The 13,784-nt window shown below is 50.2% G+C and overlaps 1 protein-coding gene across 9 annotated transcripts in view; it reads left to right on the forward strand.

The window, feature by feature from the left end:
• GUCY2F (guanylate cyclase 2F, retinal) overlaps positions 1 to 13,784 on the forward strand; it is a 230,653-nt gene that overhangs the window by 144,564 nt on the left and 72,305 nt on the right. For all 9 annotated transcript variants that reach the window (XR_008847695.1, XM_056538849.1, XM_056538845.1 and 6 more), the window contains one exon: positions 1,196 to 1,352. Coding sequence is in view for 8 of the 9 variants with exons in the window: in XM_056538849.1 (XP_056394824.1) it covers positions 1,196 to 1,352 (157 nt within the window). In the remaining variant the exon portion in view is untranslated. The remainder of the gene's footprint in view (positions 1 to 1,195; positions 1,353 to 13,784) is intronic.

Raw genomic sequence — 13,784 nt, forward strand, 5'->3', positions numbered from 1 at the left:
CGTAGTCAGGGGCAACGGCAGGAGGTCTGGAACACAGGCTAGGAACACACAAGGAAACGCTTTCACTGGCACAATCAGCGGCGCAGTGGCCCTTTAAATCGCAGAGATCCGGCGCGCGCGCGCCCTAGGGAGCGGGGCCACGCGCGCCGGGACAGGACCGACGGAGAGCGAGTCAGGTACGGGAGCAGGGGTGCGCATCGCGAGCGGGCGCCACCCGCATCGCGAATCGCATCCCGGCTGGAGGCGGTATCGCAGTGCACCGGGTCAGTGGATCTGACCGGGGCGCTGCAGTGGCGAGAGTGTAGCGAGCGCTCCGGGGAGGAGCGGGGACCCGGAGCGCTCGGCGTAACACCTCCAGCGTGACTGAGCACACATACAATGGGAGGAGGGAGAGAGGCTACAAGCCCCACCCAAGTTGGCTGATATAGGTGCATGGCCTCACAGGTTCAACCTTAATGCTGCCTGGAAAATGTTCAAGACGCATTAACATATAGAGTTTACACACCTCCAAGTATAAATTTTTAAACAACAACAAAAAACGTGGTCTCAAATGGCTGGAGGTGCTCAACCCCAAATGCAGTTGTGCATTTATACTGGGGGAGCAGACCCTGGCCTTGTAGTCCATTGCTAGGGACGATCCCCAGCATAAAAATGCATACAATGGAGGATGCCTGCAGTAGACTACAAGTGCCACAATAGAATCCTACACTGTTTATCTGGTGTAGGATTCTGTTGTGGCACTTGTAGTCCACTGCAGGCATCCTCCATTGTATGCATTTTCATGCTGGGGATCGTCCCTAGCAATGGACTACAAGGGCAGGATCTGCTCCCCCAGTATAAATGCACAACTGCATTTGGGGTTGTGCACCTCCAGCCATTTGAGACCACGTTTTTTGTTGTTGTTTGTAGGTGACCAAATACTTATTTTTCACCATAATTTGCAAATAAATTCTTAAAAAATCAGACAATGCGATTTTATTAAAAAAAAAAACATTTCCTCATTATGTCATACCTATGATGAAAATTACAGGCCTTTCTCATCTTTTTAATTGGAAGAACTTGCTCAATTGGTGGCTGACTAAATAAAGTGTGAACCCACCCTAAATTAGTTTTAAATCGTAGAGATTGGTAGGCATGTTTTATATTGTGTTTTGGTAATGAAATAAACTTGTTTGCACACATGTTTTCTACTTAGGGCATGAAATATATGCACCACAGAAAATTTGTTCACGGTCGCCTCAAGTCACGAAACTGTGTTGTAGATGGACGTTTTGTTTTAAAAGTGACTGACTATGGTTACAATGAAGTTTTACAGACCCAAAGGATTGCTCATGATGAACTTTCTGCACTTGGTAAATATAACAGTTATACTATATAATGATATGAAGAAACAGTTACAGTGTATCTACAGATCGACTGGTGCCAAAAAGTTAAACAGATTTGTAAATGAATTCTTTCTTAATCCTTCCAGTACTTATCAGCTGCTGTATGCTCCAGAGGAAGTTGATTAGTTCTTTTCTGTCTGACCACAGTGCTCTCTGCTGACACTCTTTTTATTATAAAAATACAAAACTTATCCAATACAACAAAAAACAAGCTTAACCAGCTATAATATAAATCAAAAACAAAACCCTGCCTAACCGGCCAGCCCAGCTTTACAAAGCAAAAAGAAAACAAACAAACAAAAACACACTGACACACATACCAAAAATGAACATAAAAACAGCACAACTTGGCTTAAACATAAACATAAAATTAGCACTACCCGGCTGTGACTCAAAACCATCCATACTCGGGAAACAAAACAAAAGGGGAAAATAAATAAATAAAAAATATAAAAATTTAAAATCTAAATAAATAAACAAAAACACATAACACAACAACTGGTCCGACTGCCATAACTATAATATGAGACAATATAAAACGATGTAGATACAAAACCAAATAGATACAAAATCACTAATAGAAATTGATAAATTATAGTATATAAACATAAATATATGCACCCTATTTACAGAAACCTACAAAAAAAAAAAAAAAAAAAAAATACAGGAAATCCCTACACTCGAACTGTGCCCTCACCCACACCACCCCTCCTGCACATGGGTCAGAGTCCATACCGTTCCTCTACAGTTTACAAAGTTCTGTCCTTAACTGACCCATGTCAGGTCCCCCAAAAACACGAAAACACACCACCACCCACAAATACACCCTCCCCACCTAGCACTCCACCCAACCAACTTATACACAAACTTATACATACTAACTAACAGACACTGAACCACAACCCACTTTAGGCCCAAGTTTGGTCGCCTGTAAGCCCTTCATGCCATATCAGCTTAAAACAAAACAAAAAAGCTAGCGTGCACATGCATTAGCCCACCACCAGAAAGAAGGATGGCAGACTTGATACACCAAAATAATTTTTAACTCTTTTCCTAACTCCCCCTACAATTCTCCCTAATTCTATCCCTCCATTAAAGCTAACCCTACTCTCACCCTATCTCTATCCCTATCACACTTCCCCTATCCAAAATAAAGGTACTCTACCCAAAAGATCTAGTACCTAGGGCACATCAAAAGAAAACCCTCTCCACAGGAGAGAAGCCCTACTGGTACCAAGACTGCCATACTCCAAAGACCTGATCTTCCCGAGGTCACCGGTGATATTCCTACAGACCTCCACCTCGGAGAGGATTTTCTGCTGGGTCGACACTAAACACCGTGCATTCCACGTGTAGTACCTAACCACTAAACTAACTAAGAATAAAGTGCCCCGGTCTCGGCCACCCAGTGTCCTGAATGCCCCATAAGCCCACTCCGGATAGGTAAGGCCGGCAAGTTGACTCCAGCCGATGGAAGCGCCCACCCGGTTGTAAACCCCTATATTAAAGGGACAATGAAGCAGGAAATGGTCCATGCTTTCCAGCGTGTCCCCACACTCTTCTCGGGGACATCCCCGGTCATCAGAGTTCCTGCACTTCAGGTTGTCCCTTACATATAGCTTCCCCTGAAAGCAGCGCCAGGCCAAGTCCCAAAACTTCTGGGGGATCCTTTTCATGTTTAAAAGGTACAACCCCACCCTCAGATCCCGACCTGGGCAGTCCCTGAGTGCCAGAGGCTTCTGGAAGTGGGTCAACAGAACCCGTTTGTCAAGGAACTGCCTTGACTGGGTCCTGATCTCCCACACTCCCAGACCCCACCGACGTATCGCCTTCAGAGTCGGGGTAGCGTAAGCCGGAAGATATCCATGGGGCGTACGGAGGTCCTTCACTTGCCCTCCTGTCTCCCATTCCTGGAAGAAAGGCCGAAACCATTCCCTGCAGGAGAGTACCCACGGAGGAGCCCTCTCTGACCAGAGGTTTGAGATGTTAGCTTTTAAAAAGGTGTTTGTTAAGAACACCACAGGGTTTACCATAGATAAACCCCCTAGTCTCCTCGTGCGGTACGTAACCTCCCTCTTGACTAGGTTCATCCTGTTCCCCCATAACAGTTGAAAAAACAGGCTGTAGATCCTAGTGTAGTAAGCCTCTGGCAAGATACATACGCTGCCCAGATAGATAAACAAGGGGAGCAGGTACGATTTGATCAGGTGTACCTTTTCCCTGAGGGTCAAAGACCAACCCTTCCACTGGTCCACCTTCTGAGTGGCATCCTGGAGCTTACCATCCCAGTTTTTGGTGGGATAATCATCCTGGCCAAATGTGATGCCTAAGACTTTTGCTGATTCTTGGGGCCCTGGAAGGGTGTCCGGGAGATCAAACGTGGGATCCCCCCCTCCCAGCCAGAGACTCTCACACTTATCCCGGTTGATCTTAGACCCGGATGCCTCCGAGTAGCGTTCCACCTCCGACATCACCACATCAACCCCCTCTCTCGAGGAGACGAAAATAGTGACATCGTCGGCGTACGCCACTACCCCCTGGATGGCCCCCGGCTCCGCCAAACTCATCCCGACTCCCACCAACGGTCCGCAACTCACCCTCCTAAGGAAGGGATCGATCGCGAACACATATAACAGCGGACTCAAAGGACAACCCTGACGGACTCCAGACCCCACTCCAAAAGAGTGGCCAGACCACCCGTTCACCAGTGGGAAACTCTCTGCCCCTGCATACAAGATCTTAAGCCAATTAACAAAAGTACTCGGTAAGCCATATCTCAGGAGGACGGACCAGAGGTACTCGTGGTTCACCCGATCAAATGCTTTGGCCTGATCCAAGGACAGCAAGTACCCCTTCCAGAAACCCGCACTACTCCGCTCCACTGCCTCCCTGACACTAAGGACAGCACTTAAGGTGCTTCGGCCTGGAACAGTGCAGTGCTGGGCCTCCGAAAGGAGCCGGGGTGCAAACTTCACCAGCCGATTAAACAGTATCTTGGCCAGAAGCTTCCTGTCCGTATTGAGAAGAGCTATGGGTCTCCAATTATCAATACGGCTGGGATCTTTACCCTTTGAGAGAAGAATCAGGGCTGACCTCCTCATTGACTTTGGCAGAGTGCCCGAGGAGAGACACTCATTGAATACCTCAGTCAAGAGGGGAGCTAAAGACTCCTTAAAGGTCCTGTACCACTCAGATGTTAAGCCATCCGGACCTGGTGACTTCTTGGGGGCAAGCCCCTCGATCGCCAGTCTCACTTCCTCTTCCCTGATCTCTTCTGCCAAAACGCCAAGAGAGGGGTCTACCCCTGGCTCAGGAATGGTTTCAGCCAGGAAACCCGACATCACATCCCGATCCAGATCCTTCCTTCCCAAGAGGTGAGAGTAGAAGGATCTGACGATCTCCAAGATCCCTGATCTGGACCGATTCAGAGATCCTGTACTATCAATCAGTCCTGAAATGACTTTACTACTCACTGACATCTTACAGTTTCTGTAAGGGTCGGGCGAGCGGTACTTCCCGAAATCCCTCTCAAAAACCAAAGATGCGTGCCTATCGTACTGACACCTCATCAGCAAGGACTTCACTCTGGAGATATCCTCTTGGCTACCTCCAGTCGAGACAAGAAGCTCGAGTTTCCTCCTCAGACCCTGATACAGGCGATACCTGTTCAGGGACCTGAGGCTCGAGAGCTGGCGGAAGAACCCCGCAACCCGCTTCTTGAATATCTCCCACCACTCTGACTTACTACTACATAGGCCCAGTAAAGGTACCTGACTCTGAAGAAAATCCTCAAAGGACTGTCTTATCTCCGCTTCCTCCAGGAGGGACGAATTCAGCTTCCAATAACCTTTTCCCATCCGGGGGGTTTCTGAAACATTCAGGGAAAACAAAATCATACAGTGATCGGAGAACTCCACCTCAACCACGGACACTGCAGAAGAGACGGCTTCCTCCTTTAAATAAAACCTATCTATCCTAGACCTGCGACTACCTTGATGATAGGTGAAACCCGCGTGGCCCGAGGGGCTCCGGATGTGGGCATCCTCTAGGCGAGCTTCTCTAGCTATGCTAATCAGCGCCACACTATCGCAAGTCAGCGGACTATTGGAGCCTCTCCTATCTTGGGACCTCGTGACATTATTGAAGTCCCCTCCAAAGATCACCTGCCGACTCGTAAAAAGAAAGGGCTTAATCCTCATAAAGAGATCTTTACGGCCCCGCTTACTTTGCGGGGCGTAGATGTTAATGAGCCGGAGCTCTTGTCCCTTCATGAAGACATCTAAGATCAGGCACCTCCCCATTTCTAATTCAATAACCCGTCGGCATTCAACAGGAGCGGTAAAAAGGACCGCCACCCCACTATACGGCTCAGCCGCAAGAGACCAGTGGGAGGGACCGCGCCTCCACTCTCTTCTGGCTTTTACCAGAGAGGCTAGATCTGACAACCTGGTCTCCTGTAAAAAGAAAATGTCGGCTTCAACGCGGCCAAGAAAATCAAAGGCTGCGAATCTAGCCGTATCCGACTTTATGCTGGCACAATTAATAGATGCCAGCGTCAATGGGGTGAGTGCCGCCATACAGGGTGATTAAATTAGACGGCCACACCCTTTACTTTTGTTTTCCCTTCTTTTTTGCCCCCTCATCCCCCGAAGAAGACGAGAGGGCAGGACCACTCTTGGATCTTTTTTTCGATTCAGATAGATCCATATTATCCCCGTCTCCGTCCGGCCCCGGTCTAGCCCTGCCCTCTGAGGAAGGTGCCTCAATAGGACAGGGCCCAGTTCCTCCCAGAGGCTCTTTCTCCCTAGGCACCTCGCCCTCACCCTCCCCAGCCAAGGAGGGGGAGGAGATGGTATCGAGGACGAGGTACCGGTTTGACAGGTCAACCAGAGGGGGGGCAGTCAGGCTTCCGTTTTGAACCTGGCCCGTAGTACAAGGAACAGAGGGCTCTGACCTCTTCTTTCTCCCTTTCCTTTTGCCCTTGTCTTTCTTTTTAGGCCTCTCCCCACTCTCCTCATCCACACTTTCATAGTGGGAGGAATCGGAAGGGTCGGCCATATTGCCTTCCTCTCTGTGAAGCCTCCTGATCTCCCCATCCAGCACATCCTCCTCCAGGGCTTCAGCGGTTACAGGGCCGCATTCAGGAGCAGAGGCCAGAGCTACCCCCGTCACCTGGGCACTCTCCAGCTCCCTACTCCTTCTACGATTTTCCTCCCGCCTTAGTTTGGCGGGGCCCTTTTTCCTCCTCACGAGCCCTGTTGCACCCCCATCCCTGCCCATACCCTCCCCGGCCGAGGCAACTTCACAGCTCTCCTCAGTCGGAGCGGCCGCTGCACGGGCGAAGGCGCTAGGACAACGGCTAAATGGGTGCCCAAGGACACCACACAGGTGGCACCGGATCTGCCTACAGGATGCGGCCAGATGTCCCACCCCACCACACAAAGCGCAGACCTGTACAGTACAGGCTGCACTAAAGTGGGTGGGGCTGCCACACCTGTGACAGACCTTAGGCTGCCCCTGGTAGAAGACCTGGATCCTATCACGTCCAAGGAAGGCGGCTGACGGAATGTGGGCAACCGTACTCCCTGAACGCTTGAGTTTGACGGAAAACGTCCAGGCCCCGGACCAGATCCCGTGCTCATCCAAGTTTTTCTTGGGCATGTCCGTCACATCCCCATACCGTCCGAGCCAGGTCATGATGTCATAACAAGAAAGTGACTCGTTACGGGTCAAAACGGTCACCTTCTTGACAGCATTCTGACGGGAAATCGCCTTTACGGCGAAATCCCGCCAGCCGGGCTCGTTTTTTGCCACTTCGTAATTCGACCAGAAGAGTTCGAGCCCCTCCGGCCGAACGAAACTGACGTCAAACTCAGACGATCCGTAGGGGTGAATCAGGGCAAAGATGTCACTCGCCCTGAATTCCATCTGAAGGAGGAGCTCAACCACTTTAGCGCGAGGTGGGCACGCATCCTCGCCCCTCCAAATCAGACGGACCACATTCCTACGGTTATTGTCCTGCCCGGTTGTCGGGAGGGACCAGACCACCTCCCCATTCCGCTCTCGGAAAGCCCCCAAACCGTGCCTCTCTATCCAGAAAGACAGGTCGACCTCACCCCTTCCCTCTACCTGGATCGACCTGTCACCCCTGCGTAGAGCCTCCAGGAGGCGCTGTTGCAAATGGCCCCCAGGGCCGGACGGAGACGGGGACCCCCCTGAACCCCCGGCAGCGACATTAGCATAGCTCCTGGGAGCAGTCACTGCCGGGGGGGCAGCCGGACCAGACCCAGAGCCAGAACCACCTACAACACCATTCACACCACAACTCTCAACCTCTTTATTTCCAGCCATACTATTACCACTCCCATCAACATTCACTCCACTGACACTCCCACATACACTCCTCTCACCCACAACACTACTACACCCATCAATATCACATCCTACATTCTTGTCCTGACTAACAAATTCTGGGCTGGCTGGGACTTGTAGTATGGCTGGCTTTAGTAAAGCCCTTTGTGCTGGCTTAGCCGCTGCTGGGGTCGACGCCGATGGCTTCTCCTTCATGGCTGCTATCACATCCTGATTCTGGGACTGCCCCACCGGGCGCACCCCAGCTCCTCCCACAGCGCCAGCACCTGCTTCACCCGACTTCACAGGCTCTGTGGATAATCCCGGCGCCCGGACACTCCCCCCCCTCACAGGGGAGTGCCTTGCAGTGCCGGTAATGCCCACAGTACTCGGGGAACCGCCCCCCGAGCACCCAGGGGCATAACTCGCGCTGCCCACCATGAGCCCATCCTGCCCCTCCCTACCGGCAGGATGGGTGGGCTTCACATCTATTGCGTCTGCAGCTTTTACTGACGCCATGCTGTATCCCCCATGCTTGCTCCGTTCCACCACAGAAACGGAGTCTGGCAGTTTAGAGGACCCAGCAGCCTGAACCAGCTTTGCAGCTGGCCCAGACTGCTGGAAAGGACGGAACACATAATGCACAGTTTCCTGGGTCTTCTGTTTTTTTGCCTTTCTTTTTACTAATGTGTCATCACACTGGTCATCACCAAATGTAAAATTCTGGAGGTGGGCTGGGGACTCCTGCATCACTATAGCCCTCAGCAATCCCCCAGCCTCACTCTCCACATCATCATCCTCACTATCGCTTAGCGGTAGTGCCACCTGAGCCGGCTCTATGTAGCTGTCCTGAGTCTTAGTTGTCTGGGTGTCACAGGGAGTAGGGTCAGGCAATACATCATCCTCCACAACCTGTACACTTTCCTCCAACTTCTTCTCCTCCACCTCCTCCTCCTTTACACCAACACCATCATCCTCTCTTTCTTCACCGCCACTACTCTCCCCATCATCCACCTCCACCTTACCTGGGGATTTCATGGCGGCAAACCGATCCCGGTTCTCCATCTTCTCCCTGAAGAGACCGCTTCCCTCCAGGATCTCTGCTCTCCTCTCCTCCATCTTTGCAATGTCTTTCTTCAGGGCTGCAATCCTCTTTTTCTGTTCCAGTTTATTCTTTTTGGACCCAGAGCATGCCAGATTCTGGGCTCCACGCAGGTCCTCTCTCATCAACCTAAGCTCCCTACCGCAGCGGTCGTATTCCGCAAACCGTGCGGTCATGCGGGAGCAGTAGGTCTCGCTGGATTCTTCGGGCCCTCTCTCAGCCCACAACTCAATACTTTGCCTCCTCGCCTTCCTTCCACTGGATCTCTGGCTGGCACCCATTGCCGGAGGAGCCGAGCCTACATTGCTGCAGACTCTGCCAGATCTTCTTCCTCCGGCCGGAAAAATGGCTGTCGCTGTTTTCTCTCCACCCCCCGCCAGCCTGGAAGAACGGGGAGTGGAGGCCAGGGGCTCCATGCAGGGAAAACTCTCCCAAGGAGCCTGCCACACCCCTGGGAAAGGTTGGTGAATCACCTGCTCTGCCTCTGGAACTCTGGAGAAACACAAAAAGGGACACACCCAAAGCTGCTTCACACACAACTGCTCCTGGCTACTGTGTTCCACAGGAAGCGCTCTCTGCTGACACCTCTATCCATGTCAGGAAGTGTCCGGAGCAGGAGAGGTGTGCTAGGGGGATTTGCTCCTACTCTGGACAGTTCCTGACACAGACAGAGGTGTCAGTAGAGAGCACTGTGGTCAGACAGAAAAGAACAACTTAACTTCCTTTAAAGCATACAGCAACTGATAAATACTGGAAGGACTAGGATTTTTTTAATAGAAGTAATTTACAAATCTGTTTAAGTTTCTGGAGCCAGTTGATATGAACAAAAATTGTTTTCCACCAGAGTACCCCTTTAAAGGGGTTTTCCACCAAAAACACTCCTCACTTACCTGCAGAAAAGGTAATGAGTGTCTGACCAGTGGACGTAATTGGAACACACAGATTAGATGCTAAGCAGTGTTGTTGGCGGGAACCCCCTTTAATTAACAAAATGTATGCAAAACTGTTGAACTTGAGTGTCACGCCCAAGGCCTGATTATTAAAATCCTATATGTGTATTATAATTATAACTGTGTGATGTATTATCCAAGCCATGGGTGAGAGGTCATTCAGACTGTGTTTTTGTGTATTGCATTTTATTGGGGAGTCTAGCTGTTTGTTTACATCTCCTTTGAAGTCAAAGGCTTTTTTGAAGTCATGCACTTCGGTCCCATCATATAATCAAACAGATAAGGGGCCAGGAAGAGAAATTAGAGGGGAGGGGGGAATGGAGTCTCCCTTCCAAAAAGGCAGATATATAATATTTAACAATGTTAGACTCAGAGGGTGTTCAAAGGCTGTGCCACAAGCTGACAAGACCATCCTAAGAACTGGACTCTCATGGACTAATACCATTATGCTTTAAGAACTTCATCTTTTGTTTTCTGAACTTGCTTTGCAAAACTCTTTTATATATTTTTGTACTTGTATGTCATTTGTTCCTGTATTCTTATATATTTAGCACTGGGATACCTTTTATCAGATTAAATGTTTAATTAATCAGCTCTGGTCTTTGATCTCTAAATATATGAGCTCACCTTTCTGAAGGCAGCTCTGGTGAAAACATGTTTATCTAAGGGTTAATTTGGTGACTTGCTGGGACTAGTAGAAGATACCCAGAGGTCTGGTGGCCTTAACCCCTGCACCATCACACTCTCTCTAATGTCTTGGCTGGACCGATAGGGTGTGATCGTGACAACTGGTGGCAGCGTCGGGATATATTTAGAGATTTTTAGTGCTTGCTGGATTTTACCTGTAAGGAAATCTTAGCACTAAAAAGAAATTGCATACATATTCTTGTGTGTAAATTCCAAAGACAGAGCTCAGTGCTGCTTTAAAAGACATACAAAAAGAGTGCAAGACAGTTCTGTCCTCCCCATCTCCTGTTTTACCTCCTCTGTCTCATGTCGGAAATATGGAGGCATATCGCAAGCAGTCCAAGCCTGCACTGGAGCTAAAGTGCCAAGAATTGGACATCCCTACTGCAGGAAAGAACAAGGAACCTTGTTGCTTATTGCTGATCTTGTGGAGTATGATGCCCGTGCAAAAGAGCTGAGTGACATGAGACAAAGTCCTACAGCTGGAACTGCCATCCAAGGGCTGATATCTCCTGGGGAATACAACATTGCTCCCCATCAGGACAGTACTCCACATGAGGCCTTGGACTCTTATATGCGGGACTGCCTTACAACACCTTGGGAATGTGGATGCCAATATGAAACTCCAAATGCTTCTCCAGTACCAAACTGCAGAGAGAGAGGCACAGGCACGGGCTGCAGAGAGAGAGGCCCAGATACGAGCTGCAGAGAGAGAGGCCCAGATACGAGCTGCAGAGAGAGAGGCCGCAGAAAGAGAGGCCCAGCGAAAGCATGAACTGGAGGTTCTGAGGCTGAGAGGGGTTGCTTCATCCGCACGCAGTGATGTGCAGGATCAAGGAGACAACAAACCCTGCTTGGAACATTTCCCCATGTTGGAGAAAGATGGTGATCTGGATGTGTTCCTGAGGGGATTTGAAAAGGATTGCCGGCAGTTCCATCTACCCCACGGTTGCGAGGAAAAGCTCTGGATGTGTTTGCTTCTCTTTCCTCTGAGAGTGACCAGGACTATGAGGCAATAAAATCTGCCCTGCTCAAAAGTTTCAATCTGACTCCAGAGGCTTATCGGAAAAAAATTTGGACTTTTCAACAAAGCGCCACAGAAAGCTGCACTGAACATGCAGGTCAGCTAAGGACTGCATTCAGGCAATGGACTGGGGGCCTACAAGTCACTACCTATGAGGCCCTGGATGACTTGATGGTCCTGGATCAGTTTCTCCAAACACGGAGCTTTGAAGCCAGAGAGTGGATTTTGGACCGCAAGCCCAAGACAGCCATGGAAGCAGCAGAACTAGGAGAGGACTTTGCCAACAACCGGGCGCCAGCAGCAAAGCGTGGATCTGCACAAGCTGGAACAAGTACCTGGAGGAGAGCCACACAACCACAAAACACCACCAGGTCAGCCGGGAAATTCTTGCCATCATTCCCAAAAGCAACAGGAGCCACATTGGGTCAGGGGGACACCCGCCGATGTTACAGATGCAACAATATTGGGAACCTGAGTGCCACTTGCCCCAACAAAAAGAATTCTCCACCAGTAGCTGGAGGACACACAGCTGTTCTTCTGGTGTCCGGAGCGGTGGAGGAAAGAGCGAATAACCTGCAGAGTGTAACTGTGGGTGACCGGGTGACAGTGGGTTTGCGAGATTCTGGAGCCTCCTTTACCTTGGTGCAGCCTGAAGTGGTGGACAGAGAGGACATCATCCCTGGAAGAACCATGGCTTTAAAAGGAATTGGAGGCGTGCGGCCTGCTGTGTACCTGGATTGGGGTACAGGCAAGGGTTTGCGGGAGGTGGGGGTCTCTGAGGACATCCCTGTTAATGTTCTGCTGGGGAATGATTTGGGTCGGATGCTCTGTCATTATGCTCCAGAGGACACAACCTGCACAACGGATGGGCTAGGAGAGAGCCCTGTTCATTCTGAGGTACTGTGCGAGACTTTGGGAGACACTGCGAAATGTGTTAACTGGGAGGGGGTGCAGGGGATTGAGAATTGTTTACCTGTGACTGAACCAGTAATGTTTTCCAAAAGTGAAATGGGGTGTATTGTAAAATGTGGTGACAATGCATTGCCAATGCCAAAACCTAGTGGAGATGGGCTAGGGGGAGGGGTTGGTGTGCCCCTGGTGACATGTAAGGATGAGGGACCAGCAGTGAGTGATATGTCCCAATTCTGTGAGCCTAAGGAGGAGGAGGGAAGGAGTGATAGCCCTGTGTATGATGCCTGTATTGTTATGTCTGGAACTGAGAGAGAGGGTAAGGTAAACCCCAGGGAGGCATACCAATGGTGGCAGTGGTAACGCGCCAGCAGCGTGCCAGGGCTGCAGCTTTAAAAAGAAGGGAGGATGGTGATGCAAGGGGCAAGCTGTGTGACTTGCAAGCCCCAGCTGAGGAAGGTGGAGATGCTAGTTCACCTGGGGGAATTGTGCTCCCTGATACCATGAAATGGGGGAGGGAAATGAGCATTTCCAGGAAGGTCTGCGCAGTGACCCTTCCCTTGAAGACAACGTGCTGAACATACAGGTATTGACACAGATAGGCATCGGGTATATTGGGAAAATGATATCTTGTACTGGGAGTCCCTTTCCAAAGGCATGCTAGGGGCCCAGGAGAGAGATAGGCAGTTAGTGGTTTCTAGGCAGTACAGGAAAGGGCTGCTGAGGTTGGCCCATGAGACCCCCCTGGTAGGACATTTGGGAGTGGCCTATGCTGTCATAGAGAAGGAATGTCTAGCTGTGGTCTGGGCTTTGCAAAAATTACAGCCATACCTGTATGGCAGGGATTTTACTGTCATAACTGATCACAACCCTCTACATTGGTTGGACAGAGTGTCCGGTAACAATGGCACCTTGAAACAAATGCTAAAAACATTTGTAGAATCGGAGGGCAGAGACTGGGAAAAATATTTACCCCATCTGTTATTTGCTTACAGGGAGGTACCCCAAGAGCCTACAGGTTTCTTGCCCTTTGAGTTATTATATGGTCACAAAGTGCGGGGGCCCCAAGATTTAGTTAGGGAAGAATGGGAAGGGCGGGCTACCTGCCCCTGAGACTTCTGTGGTGGAGTATGTTCACAGATTCAGGGACAGGATGCAGACATTGACTGGGTTGGCACATGACAACCTCACAGCAGCACAGTCCAGGCAGAAATACTGGTATGATCACAATGCAAGGGACCGGGTCTATGAAGTGGGACAGAAGGTAATGGTTCTGAACCCCATCAGGCAGAATAAGTTGTAGGCTGCCTGGGAGGGTCCCTTCCCCATTCTGCAGCGCCTAGAACCCACCACATATGTAGTTGCCCTTGATGAGA

The sequence above is a fragment of the Hyla sarda genome, chromosome 9 (assembly GCF_029499605.1).
Source record: "Hyla sarda isolate aHylSar1 chromosome 9, aHylSar1.hap1, whole genome shotgun sequence".
Classification (NCBI taxonomy): Eukaryota; Metazoa; Chordata; class Amphibia; order Anura; family Hylidae; genus Hyla; species Hyla sarda.